The following is a 13264-nucleotide window of genomic DNA, read 5'->3' as shown; positions in this document are numbered from 1 at the left end:
CAGCACGCATGCGATACTGTGCAGATATTTGTGGGAAATGTTTATAGAGTCTGACCAGTGCTGCGGAGTATGTGGTTGAATGGGGGGTTCCTGAGGAATTAGAGGTGCTAGCAAACAAATGACTCCATTTACCAGAATTATCTCTGTGACATAGCCTGGCCAGAGTATTGTAGAGTCACTTCAATACTCTAGACTCAATGAACACAAAAGGCAAATACGCCAAATCATTTAAACTATTATTTTTATGCTCCCCAAGTACAATACAAGCATGAAAATATAGGTACAATATATAATAAAAGAAATAAATTATATGTACTTCACATAAAATCCAGTGCAAAACAATTGGAATTTCACATTTACCTTATGGTTGTCAAAACCATAAATAATAGTTTAAATAATAGTTTTAAAAACTATTACAAATTAAAAAGAATATAAATTATTTTTAATCACCCTCTAAAATAGAGGTGCAAACAGTGGTAGATTTTAAGAATCTCTCAGAGAAAGCGCAGACTAGCAATGTAGCTTATATTATATTTCTAACATTGTGCTAAAACTGATTTAATTGAAACTTCATTGTCTTCTCAGTAACATGCCAATTGTAATCACAAATCTTCATTCATTTCCTGCTTAGAAATGTACCTTAAAGCTTCTAGAAATAGTAAGTCTAGTAAGTAAGTACTTAGCGAATAATTAGTGAGAAATGTTAGCGATTAAAATATCTCATTAACCAATTTGTACAAAACTGAATCAGTCTAGACTGAAGGACCATTCACACCAAGAACGATAACTATAACAATAACTTTAAAAAAAGTGTCAATCTAGCTAATATGAATGACGTCGTCTACACATAAACTATAACGGTAACAAATGAAGAACAATATCGCTGGAGACCAATTTCAGAGCGATTTTGAGAACGATAAGCTGACAGCAAATCAGAATCCATAAAATTTTAGCCATCACATTCATCTACACAAGGAGCGATTTTAGTTACTATTGGTCAGTGTGGACGCTTTCATTATTACAGTTACAGTTATTTTTACAGTTACAGTTATCTTTACAGTTATGGTTCCTGGTGTTAACGACCCTTTAGGGAAATAGAGACCACATAAAAAACAATAATCATATGATAAAAGTGCAATTGAATTTAAAGATGCCAGTCCTTTTGCTTGCGTACGTCGATAACAATGAAGCCAAAGTGAATAAGACCAACGAAGTGATCCTAAAGTTGATATTTTCTCCATGTGAACATCATTTGTAGCAGCATATCAAAATAAATGGCAAAACAAGGTAGATAAATACAAATAACAATATAACTAGCAAATAATGCCAAATGATGTATATCAAATGCATGGTGGTTCCATGAGGTGAGATGATGTGAGGGTGGCTCCACGTTTATGACCAATCACTCCAGAAACCCCTACACCAACAAAAGCAAACTTCTTGAAAGCCAGAGTCCAGATTGAAGTAGCAGTAGTTTCCCTATTAAGCTACAAGAGCATTTAAGTGTAAATTCAATTCCAGACACTTAATACACAATCCAGTGTAATTGATTACATCAGACAAATGGAGACATGTTGTTTCTTAAGAAGACCAGTGCTACTTAATATCCAGATCTTTGTTTAAAGCATGAGCTTAGTAGAAGCACTTCAGGGCTAGGAAGATGAGATCAGAGTTGACAGCAGCCTTGGCAGCTTAACTGAGCATCTTGTGACGGTCAAACACGGTCTTCCGCTGTTCCTGGACCTGCTTCTTCCAGCGCTGCTGGGCCCCCTCAACCCGCTCCAGAACAGTGCTCCCACGACCCTGGGCTGCCTCAGCCTGAGTCCGAATGTCCTAAGACGGGAAATTGAGAGGTGAGAGGACAGTTCTCTTCAGGTGATCAATATCGAACAGAACAATACACAGAACAGCCATCCAGCTGCATGAAACGACCCATTCCGATTTTGAATTCTTTGATTCCTATGCTGCCCTACAAAACCAAACCTATCTACAAAAAAATCAAACTGAGAAAAACAGCTTTTCTGTTTGTCTGTCACACTGCATTTTAGCAGATACTGTAAAATGAAAACCTGTATATCTCCAGGAAATGTTACAGCAGATAAATGAGATTTTAATAGATTGATATGTTAATGTCACAAAAAATGCAGAAACTGCAGTTTGGCTTTGTAGGGCAGTATAGCAGTCAAAACATATTTACAATCTAGTACATTATACACACACACAAATACACACACTCCTACTGTACATACATACATTTTACCTACTGCTAGTGCTAATACACCAGTAGTATACATGTGTGAGCTTATAGAAACCTGTACCTCTGCATCTTCCTCATTGTGGAGTGGCTGTATGTAAGGGTCATGCTTGCGGATGAGTGGGTCAACAAGCAACAGGAACAGCATATACAACAGCAGGGCACCCACCACGGACAGGTAGATTATTATGGTTATCTGTGGGGAGGAAATCGTCATGATTTTGAACCAATGGCAAAATCATATGTCATGTTGTATTATTCTTCATTTTGAATCAGCACAGTATAGAATGGATGTGTGTATGGATGTGTGTGTGTGTGTGTGTGTGTGTGTGTGTGTGTGTGTGTGTGAGTTTTGTACCTTGATTGTGTTACTGCTGCGTTCCTCATACTTGCATTCACAGAGCAGACAATAAGCTTCCACATCATGTCCCGGAACAGGCATTGGATCCACAATGTGCAAGCAGTTACTAAGAAATGTAGACAGAACATATTAACGTCCCTTAGTTACTAATGCCACCATTATCAATTCACTCCTTTATATAACATCGTCCCATTGCTTTCTATGTGAAACATTAAAATCTTTGTAAACAGCCTACTCACCAGTCTTTCTGCGACACGTTCCTATTGTAGATGTGTCCACTGATGTTTCTGTATGGCGGACAGATGCACTTGCATCGTATATCTTCAAAACTCTGAAAATAAAGCCATATGGTCAGAGCAACATACAACTCCACTGACATTTGACAAATAAATAATTTGATGTCTCGTTTACCCTGGTGGCATGAACGATGGAGATTGCTTCAAAGGACAACAGAGTCAAAGCAACAATCAGTGGAGCCCTCAGGGGCAGTACTTTGTCAAGTGACATGTCCAGCTTTTGTTCCCTTCAGATCTGGGTAAACAAATATATATATTTTTACATTATAAGTACATGAGACCATATTAAAATGGTGGTGTTATAAGGCTAGCAAGCTAAACCTTGTTGCCTTCCTAAATTCACGTTAGCTCTTCTTGCAACATACTGCCTGAACCTGAACATACTGCATTGCACTGCGTTTCGTGAAAGATCAGGAACATGAGACATGTAATGTTAACCAACACAACATGACGTTGATTGCATAGTAGCACTGCATGTTAAGAAGCAGCACTGAATGGCATATATATTTCCGATAAGACAAACGTGTGCATTAGAACTGGCTGCAACTCTTTGAAAATGAACTGTTTCTTGTTTAACGTTAACTTGTTACCTAGCTAGCAATCTGCGTCAGTTAATGTTGGAGTAACTTACAGCTATCTAGCTAACGTTAAACAGCTACCACAGCCACATATATAATTTAGATTATTCCGCTTATTCTTGTTTCGCGTGTTTGCTTACTTTGATGACTGAAGAGGTTATGCGGTCCTCACCTTATTTAAAAATGGTTGACAGTCTAAAATGTGCAGCTAGCTGGTAGATAAACCTAGATAGAATAGGTCGCCTGCACCCCTCAGTCCAGCTTAAGCGGCACACTGCCACCTGGTGGATTGGAGCACATCTCCCCCCCATCAGAATCAGTAATGTAGCCTATCATCTGTGGTCATCTGTGGTCTGTAGCATACCTTTCCATGGCGGTGTGGATGTATGGATATACAGACAATATGGGTTAATATGTAGAATTGCTTTCAGTTTACCTACGGTCAAAATCTTTCCAGTTTTGACCATACCTGGGGTTTTCGACCTGTGCTGTCTCATTCATGTGTCTGCATAGTTCCCTGTGTCGGGTTTAGTTCTCTGTATGATTACTTCCACATCCCACTTTCACAAAACATAAATAACACTCCTGTGGTAGATTGTCTGGATTGAAAAGGAGATCTTGTAAATACATTCTCTAATTCGAAAAATACAGACTGGAAGGACTGTATAGGCTATTGAGAAGAAGAAGAAGAGAGAATAATGTCGCAAGTATCAGATTTAATCCTGTTGTCTATTCATGTAAGACTTACAGAGGACTCCAGCAGGGGGTGTTTGTGAAACTTACTTCAAGATTTCAAGATCTCAAGTGTGTTCTGCAACAGGGTGTGGGTGACAGCCCTAGAAGGGCCACACGTCCGGGAGTGAGGCGAGGGAGTGCGTGAATGAGAGCGTGAAAATATAGCACCAAAAAAAAAAAAAACTGAATAAGAGGAAAGAAGTTATGTCTCTGCAGCCATGGACTTGCGCTCAGAGTTACTTAAGTCCATTTGGTATGCTTTTACAGCTCTGGATATAGAGAAGAGTGGAAAAGTGTCGAAGTCCCAGCTAAAGGTGAGTGGTCCACGTCAAAGTATATCAGGCTTCGTTTTCAGCTTTCATCATTTCTTCATTTTCATACACTTCTGTCTTTCAACTGAAGTTCCTTATTTGTGCATCCTATTTGTTCAGGAGACAGAGACAGAAAACTATACATTTGAATTATAAATCATGAATGTGACTTGTACAATGATCTAGTCTCCTTTTAAAACATAACAGTCAGTAATGTATGATTATTTGCTGAGTTGTCAACTTTCTACTTCTAATGCTTTGTCTAAAGAAACGACTCCCAAAATACAGAGCACACTATATTTTACAGTTCTTGAAATTGTTAAATCTTGAATCTTGACAATTCTTGAAACATTACTGTACATTTTCAATAATTGTCTGTTTCTCTGGATATTAGTTTGTCCTGTAGTAGTACATCTCAGCCTTGTGTCAAAATGAGCAATTTGCGGATCAGTTTACCTGAACATTTTGGCTACTTTGTCTAGTCTGAGCCCACCAGTTTTTTTGCATAATGGCCCTAAAGACTTGATCTGGTACTATGCATGACATAAGAGTATAGGCAGGGCTTCTTTGAATACCAGGCAGGTGTTTAGCTTCAGTGCAAAGAGATGAAGAGGCCAAACCGGATGTGGTTTTTAATGCATGTTGTGTGGTTCAGATACATGTAGGCTATGTCACACATTAGGTCCTCCATAGGTTTATGGTGCATGCACTTGTAGATGTTCATTCTCAGTTGCTTTTGGTTCTTGGGAAAGAAGTTGAACATCAGTGACTCATTGTTGAATGCTAAGAATGAGTCAGATGAGTAGGCCATTTCTTTTCCGAGAGATCATTGACATAAATTGTGGCAGCCATGGCCTACTGGTAAGGGCTATGGGCTAGGGGCTTGCCAGTTTGATCCCCGACCAGTAGGAAAAATGTGGGTGGGGGAAGTGGTTGAGCACTGCTCTCCCATGCCCACATCCACGGCTGATGTGCGCTTGAGCAAGGCACCTAAACCCTCACTGCTCCCCGAGCGCCGCTGTAGCAGGCAGCTCACTGCTCCGGGTTAGTGTGTGCTTCACCTCACTGTGTGTTCACTGCGTGCTGTGTGTGTTTCACTAATTCACGGGTTGGGATAAATGCAGAGACCAAATTTCCCTCATGGGATCAAAAGAGTATACTTAAACGTATACTTACATATACTATAAAGTAAAACCTGCATTTATGTCATTGAATTAAACTTCAAAAAGCATCTGTTCTCATAGCCAGGGCTCAACATTAACTTTTAAAAGTGGTTAAAAGTGCTTGCCAGCTTGGCAGCCGCATCATGAGGTTTTGATTGCCAAAGCCAACCAAATCTGGTTGCCACTTGTAACAATTTGGTAGCCAACATTCTGGCATAACATTCTGGCTTATGTATAAAGGGCTAGCATTCACTCAGATCTGTTTTGGTTTCAGGTCCTTTCCCATAACCTATGCACTGTCCTGAGTATACCTCATGACCCCGTTGCACTGGACGAACACTTCAGAGATGACGACGACGGACCTGTGTCCAACCAAGGCTACATGCCCTATCTCAACAAGTATATCCTCGACAAGGTAGGGCACGGTAACCAGGGGATTACTGATTACAAAAATGACCTCTCTATTAAAGGAGAATTCCGTTGTTTTATTTTGCGATTTTTTACATTTTTCACATGCTACATTCTGGGGGCATGATTTTGTGTCCCCAGAGTGTAGCACTGTAACTGTCTGGCTGCTCTAGCTGGTGTTCGAGTTAGGTAACATTTTTCATATTGACTGGGTGACCTCGAGAAACAGAGATCAATGTGAAAAATCTCTGGAATTTTCCTTTAATGTAGTAGAACTCTATTAACTCTATCTAGCACTAATCACTCTGGAACTGCATACATTATTTGGGGCACATTCACATCAACAAGCAAAGAGTTGCCCGAAGTATACCAGCTCCATTACTTTTTCACTTAAGGAAACATGTGAGAGAGTGACAAAGATGTTCAGTTCAGCTGGAGAAGTTCTACCAAAATGGCCTTGTGGTTTAGATTTAACTCCAGAAAATATGTAGTGTTTTTTTTTTTACTCATCTTTTACCATCTACCTTCATGCATGGCTGGAAGAAATCTACTACTCATCAGTCTAAGTTTATATCTTAACCCCGGCTTTCAGTGACATGCTTTCCATACGTCCTCCAGCAGTACCACAACACCATCCATATATGAGATGCTTCTCACTTGCCACTGCAGCAGATAGAATTCAATAGCAATCCAGTCATAGGTTCGACTCAGAGCTGGTTTGTCCTCACATGTGTCCCCCAGGTAGTACCAGGGAGTTTTGTCAAGGAGGATGTGGACAACCTCTGTTGGACGCTGACTGCCAAGAAGAACTATCACCAGGGTGGCGTGAAAATTCTGCCGAAAGATGATGCTTTCCGTCTCTGGTGCCTGTTCAACTTTCTGTCGGAGGACAAATACCCTCTGGTCATGGTACCAGATGAGGTAAAAAAGACGTTTTCTGTGGTCTGTTACATGATCCACTGGTCAGGCATGCGCCTCTCAGATAGGAAGAGAGTTCAGTTGAGGGTTTACAGACAGAACTGAAACTCAGACCTTTTCAAGGTGTTTTAGCAAACACGTCTTTACAGTAAAGTCACGCTTGAGTCCCTGAATCTGGATTCCCCTAAATTACTTTGGGCAATGTGTTTCTCAAAATGATAGTCTCTGGCTCTAAGAGATGTCTCTGGTTAACAGCTTAGATGATGCTGTGAGTGTGTAACACATTGTGGCACCTGAGGCGCCTGCGGTAATTCCAGCTGAATCATAATACGACAAGACTTGCTTTCATTGACCAAATATGATCAAAACATCATAATGACACAAAAAAATACAATGTACAGATATGCAAATTAAGCAGTTTTATTCATTAGGATTTTGTTTGTATGATTGCTTTGTTTGTTGTAAAGTTTGAACATTACATCTATAATTTTAGTGCTTTGGTATTTGTGTAGGACTTTTCAGTATGTTAGTGTAAATGTACTTTTACGCACAACAAATAGCTAGAAGTGTTCAACCCAGAACACAATGTTCTTTCAGGTTCTGCTAAGATTTCATCTTTTTTTTGTTGTTGCTCTTTCTTGGCGTCTTGCTGGCTGATGGGTTTCTTGCAGCATGGTTGATGATTTCCTGTGTTTTGCACAACCTGTGTTGGCAGCGGCAGTTTCAGTTGGGTATGAAGATAGGCTATTTTTAGTATACATATTCCAATTGTAATTGACATACTATCTCAGCCACGTATAGCATTCTAAATTGTTGTTCATTGCTTGGTGAAGATGGAATGACTACTAAGCGGTAGGAAACTTGAGGGAAAAGATTTTAGAATAGAATGATGTTCATTTTTTTGCTCCTTAAAAGCCAAGAAGCACAGGACAGCTTGGATATTTCACATGTTTAATGTCAACTGCACTGCTCTTCTTGCGTGCTGCTACTCTGTAGTATATTGATGAGAGAAAATCTTGTATAAGCACTGTACAAATGGGGAACATTTAGCATATTACCTTGGAAGAAGCTTAAGCTATATGTTTTGGGGTCATGAATCTGATTGTGATAAGTGATTATTTGTTCCTCTTGTAGATTTATGAGCTATATTCATAGAATTTTTTTAATGATGTGGATAAAAATAATCAAACTAATGTACTTTCCAAAGGTCGAGTACTTGCTCAAGAAGATTTGCATGGCAATGAGTATGGAGCTCAACTGTGTGGAACTGGAGGATTTCTTATCCCAGGAGTCAGTGGTCCAAAATGGATTCACCGTGTGGGCATTTCTGGAAATGATGAATTCTGGAAAGTTGACCAGGGGCATCACTAAGGAAACAGTCACCATGGCAGTAGAGGAAGTTTACAGAGAAATAGTTGGAGATGTTCTTAAAGAGGTAGCATGGAGAACACACACAAACATTACATTCTTTCAATCATTTTCACACTTGTGTCAATACCATGTCCGCCACTCTCCACTTAACATTTTCACCATATGTGTAAATTGTGTATCATTTTGCATTGCTTTCATACAAATTGCTATCAATCACCTGTCCAAAATTCATGACCACTTCTCCCAGTCAATGTTCACCACCATCAAAACTGTTGCAGATATTTACATACTCAAAGCTCAGCTCAAAACACTTAATTTTTCACTAGAGATAAAGCTGGGCTATATTTGGAAACACAAATTAAGTTGTCATTTGAAAGGCTTGAAAGGCTTTTTTACACTATTACAGCTGAATACTGTCAAACTGACCTAACAATGCAATACCAGTCAATCGACATTGTAAAGGTCAGGAAATCAGTGCATCATTTTGTCCAAACTTTTAAAAGGCATTGTTGGCCCGGATTCAAATCCAGGTCAGCTGCTTGCATGACCGCAGAGCTAAACATCAACATATACTGTACCACACAAAATAGCACTCGCAATACTGACACACAAACTTCATTCGCAAACAGACACAGTAATAGATAAATAAATAGATAAATAAATATCTAAAAAAACTTTTGACCGTTTTTGACAGCTGCTTGCCTTGAGATATTTGTGGGAATGGTGCACAAGAGTGGATAAAAAATATGTCTTTCTTACGATGGGGATGTTATGGAATGAGAGCTAAAATTAACACCAAATTTAGAGGACACAATATGGATCGCAGATTAAGGCTATAGCAATAGCATAGCAATAGTCATGTGTGTTGTTGTTTCACTTACTGGGAGTGAAAAGTGTCTGCACACCTTTTGTTGTACTATTAGTATACTACAGAGAATTCACTGAAAGAGAGAGCTGCCATGAAGCAAATAGCAGAATGTTGTATTTATCATATTTATTTAGTATCACAATATGTGACTTCAAAAATTCAAAAATTCGCCATACTAGGTTTTTTATCTCATCTTTTTGCAGTGCAACTGAACAAGGCAAAGATAAAGGATATGCATATAATATGTGTTTTTGCAATGCTTAAAGTTGTTTGTGTTTTTTTTGGTTAATTGCACACTGACTGCCAAAGTAGTTTTATGGCAGATAGCAGTTACAGTTATGGCAGTATGAGTTTGGGTGAAGTATAAAGAGTTTTGGTGGCTGTAGTGCATTTTGCACCAAAGATTAACTGATGGGTCAGGCGTGTGTTTGTAAAGCTCACAGTAGGAAGAGTTTTGAAAAAGTAGGCATGGTGTTGAAACAAGTATGAAAATGATTGAAAACAAATCTGCAATCTGCCCAAAATGACTGCGTCTTTATGTTCTCTGAGCTAACGTGTATTTAAATGCATTGATCGAATCAAGGGATACCTGTGGAAGAAAAGCCAGTTGAGGAGGAACTGGAAAGAACGGTGGTTCACTCTGAAACCCAACAGCCTTTCATATTACACCAACGAGGACCGCAAAGACTGCAAGGGCAGCATCACGCTGGACACAAACTGCTGCGTGGAGGTGGGCAGCCTCTGTGCTAACCGCTGTAGTATGCTTATGGTTATGGTTTATGGTATTTTGCAGAAGCTTTTATCCGAAGCAACTTACAGCATTACTAGTAAAAGACATTGAGAAGACACTCTCCTGACATTCTCAAAGGCAACATAACAATAAGGGAACATGGAGAAGTATAGAGAGAGTATACTTAACCTATAGATCACACACACACACACACACACACACACAACCGTTCAGAGGTTTGGGGTCACCCAGACAATTTCATGTTAGAAACAATGATTTTTATTTGAAATAATAATTTTGTCCTTTAAACTTTGCTTTCGTCAAATAATTCTCCATATGCAGCAATAACAGCTTTGCAGACATTTTGGCATTCTAGCTGTCAATTTGTTGAGGTAATCTAAAGAAATTCCACCCCACGCTTCCTGAAGCACCTCCCACAAGTTGGATTGGCTTGATGAGCACTTCTTATGTACCATACGGTCAAGCTGCTCCCACAACAGCGCAATGGGGTTGAGATTTGGTGACTGCACTGGCCACTCCATTACAGACAGAATACCAGCTGACTGCTTCTTCCCTAAATAGTTCTTTTGGTGTGTGCTTTGGGTCATTGTCCTGTTGTAGGAGGAAATTGGCTCCAATCAACCCCCTTTACCTTGTACAAATCTCCCACTTTACCAGCACCAAAGCAGCCCCAGACCATCACATTACCCCCACCATGCTTGGCAGATGGGGTCAGGCACTCCAGCATCTTTTCACTTGTGTGATGATCTTCTGTGTAATCACCTCAAACTTAGATTTGTCTGTCCATAACACTTTTTTCCAATCTTCCTCTGTCCATTGTGTCCAATGTCTGTTCTTTTGCCCATATTCATCCTTGTCTTTTATTGGCTAGTCTTAGATATGGCTTTTTCTTTGCCACTCTGCCTAGAAGGCCAGCATCCCAGAGTCGCCTTTTCACTGTAGACGTTGAGTCTGGCGTGTTGCAGGTACCATTTAATGAAGCTGCCAGTTGAGGACCTGTGAGGCGGTCATTTACCAAACTAGAGACTCTAATGTACTTGTTCTCTTGCTTAGTTGTGCATTGGGGCCTCCCACTTCTTTTCTCGCATGGAATAGGCTTCATTTCTCAGAACAAGAATAGACTGTCGCGTCTCAGAAGAGTTCTCTTTTACTGGCCATTTTGAGAGTATAATGCTGATGCTCCAGATACTCAACTAGCTCAAAGGAAGGCCAGTTTTATAGCTTATCTAATCATCACAACAATTTTCAGCTGTGCTAACATAATTGCACACAGGTTTTCTAATCATCAATTAGTTTACACAATGTACCATTAGAACACAGGAGTGATGGTTGCTGGAAATGGGCCTTTCTGCTATATAGATATTCCATAAAAAAATCAATCAGCTAGAATAGTCAAATACAATAGTCAATTACCACATTAACAATGTGTATTTCTGATTAATTTAATATGTATGTGTATGTGTGTATATATATGTGCATTGATTGAATCATGATTGAACATATATGTTCATGACAAAACAGATGGCCCTGAAAGATACCTATAGCCCTGACTATCTCTGTGATATTGGACAGGTACTACCAGACAGAGATGGAAAGAGATGTATGTTCTGTCTGAAAACTATTTCGAAGACATATGAGATGAGTGCTTCTGACACCAGACAGAGGCAAGAATGGACATCAGGTATGTGCTTTGTACGTTTGGTTTTTAAGTTCCAGATGGCACATACATTTGCTCCAGCTAGTGTGCTTGTGATGTGTCTTAAAGGAACACGGCAATTCTTTGGGAAATGATGTTGCCGTCTACCCCAGAGTAAGAGGATACATACCCTTCTCTTCTCTATGCGTGCAATAACCCAGTCTGACACCATTAGCCCAACTTAGCATACGTCATTGGAAGTGGGTTATGTAGCTAGTCTGTATAGCTAAACGGGAGCTTCCTTAATACGTATCTTATTCACATTTACTAGCACTGGGTGGGTACTTTTCTCAGGACCTACTAAGGATGTCTAGTCTAGGAAACCCCAGCAGATAATGACCATCTCCCGGCTGGGCCCATCCACTGTCATGAAGATGTTATATGGGTGCTATAGGCTTCTTGCAATCATGTGGAAGCACATTCGCTATGCACAGGAAAACAGCCAACTGTGTAGATGCCCAGGTGATTCTGTGACCCCTGTGCTGTGTCAGTTTTCATTTTTTAATTTCCTTGTCATATCTCTCCTCTTCTCTCTCTCTCTATCTCTCTCTCCTCTTCTATCTCTTCATCTCTCTCTCTCTCTCTCTCTCTCTCTCTCTCTCTCTCTCTGTCTCTCTCTCTCTCTCTCTCTCTCCTCCCTTCTCTCTCATCTCTCTGCAGCCATCCAAACGGCCATCCGGCTGCAGGCGGAGGGCAAGACGTCGCTGCACAAGGACCTGAAGCTGAAGCGGCGCGAGCAGCGGGAGCAGAAGGAGCAGCGGCGCAAGGCCAAGGAGCAGGAGCTGCAGCGGCTGCAGGCCCTGCAGGAGGAGAAGCAGCGCAAGCTGGCGGAGTTGGAGCTGCTGAAGGAGGCGCAGCGGCAGGCGCAGGCCCTGCTGGAGCAGGACGAGCTGCGCCGGCGCCAGCAGTACGAGCAGCTGCAGCAGAACCTGGAGGTGCAGCTGCGCGAGGCCGAGGAGGTGAGCCCACTGGATGCTGGTGCAGATAGCAGGGTTTCCAGAGGGTCTTACAAAGTCTAAAAAAGTCTAACATTTAATTAAAAAGTCTTAAATACATTTAAATAATATGCGCAGGTCCTAATTATGAAATCAGCCTTAAATTTCATTCATAATAGTCTTAAATGGTCTTAAAAAGTCTTACATATAACTTGCAGAAACCCTGCAATAGTTGTTTACTTGTGACTATGCGATATTTGTTTCTACACACAATCTCCGCAGTCCTTCATTTGGGTGCTCCCCTGTGATGTGAAATCTGCTGAATGGCAACATGACATCACAAAGTGAGAAAGGCTGGTGGAGTGAGGAAGGAAAGGCATGTGGGTTGAAGCACAGTGAGAAAGGGGAAGAGTGGATATGACTTTGGTAGAGGGATGATGTGGACATCTGTTTGCTAAAGAGTTGGTAGTGAGGGGTAACGTCTGTGGATATTTTCATGCTGTGCCTGAGGTATCAATGTGATACAAGCACTGACTTACTTGTGTGCGTGTGTGTGTGTGTGTGTGTGTGTGTGTGGGTATGTATGCATGTGTGCGTGGCGTGTGTGTGTGTGTGTGTG

The 13264-nt window shown here is 40.6% G+C and overlaps 2 protein-coding genes across 3 annotated transcripts in view; one reads left to right on the top strand and one right to left on the bottom strand.

The window, feature by feature from the left end:
* Positions 1-224: 224 nt before the first annotated feature.
* Positions 225-3748, bottom strand: tmem9 (transmembrane protein 9). 2 transcript variants are annotated; one of them, XM_048241287.1, is made up of 6 exons: positions 3662-3748; positions 3027-3146; positions 2855-2946; positions 2613-2721; positions 2319-2450; positions 225-1833 (listed from the first exon to the last, which is right to left on the bottom strand). In XM_048241287.1, the coding sequence occupies exons 2-6, from the start codon at positions 3120-3122 to the stop codon at positions 1693-1695; spliced, it is 570 nt and encodes a 189-aa protein (XP_048097244.1). In that variant the 5' UTR covers positions 3123-3146; positions 3662-3748; the 3' UTR covers positions 225-1692. The 2 variants fall into 2 exon arrangements, with proteins under 2 accessions (XP_048097244.1, XP_048097245.1); XM_048241288.1 differs by having other exon boundaries at positions 3630-3734.
* Positions 3749-4306: 558 nt separating this feature from the next.
* The window catches only part of def6a (DEF6 guanine nucleotide exchange factor a), a 16807-nt gene continuing 7849 nt past the window's right edge, over positions 4307-13264 (top strand). Inside the window, 7 exon segments of the mRNA XM_048240509.1 lie at positions 4307-4538; positions 5973-6113; positions 6848-7027; positions 8232-8459; positions 9847-9993; positions 11587-11695; positions 12371-12713. Of these exon segments, the coding sequence (XP_048096466.1) occupies positions 4443-4538; positions 5973-6113; positions 6848-7027; positions 8232-8459; positions 9847-9993; positions 11587-11695; positions 12371-12713 (1244 nt within the window). The 5' untranslated portion in view covers positions 4307-4442.

This window comes from Alosa alosa, chromosome 4 (assembly GCF_017589495.1).
Source record: "Alosa alosa isolate M-15738 ecotype Scorff River chromosome 4, AALO_Geno_1.1, whole genome shotgun sequence".
Taxonomy (NCBI): Eukaryota; Metazoa; Chordata; class Actinopteri; order Clupeiformes; family Clupeidae; genus Alosa; species Alosa alosa.
Note: the sequence above shows the minus strand (reverse complement) of the source record. Positions and strands in the feature narration are given on the sequence as shown.

Coding starts and splice junctions, on each gene's coding strand:
- tmem9 (XM_048241287.1), bottom strand. CDS start 3,122: ATGTCACTTGACAAAGTACTGCCCCTGAGGGCTCCACTGATTGTTGCT. Junction 2,722..2,854: donor AACGTGTCGCAGAAAGACTG/GTGAGTAGGCTG, acceptor TACATTTCTTAG/TAACTGCTTGCACATTGTGG. Junction 2,451..2,612: donor GCAGCAGTAACACAATCAAG/GTACAAAACTCA, acceptor TCCTCCCCACAG/ATAACCATAATAATCTACCT.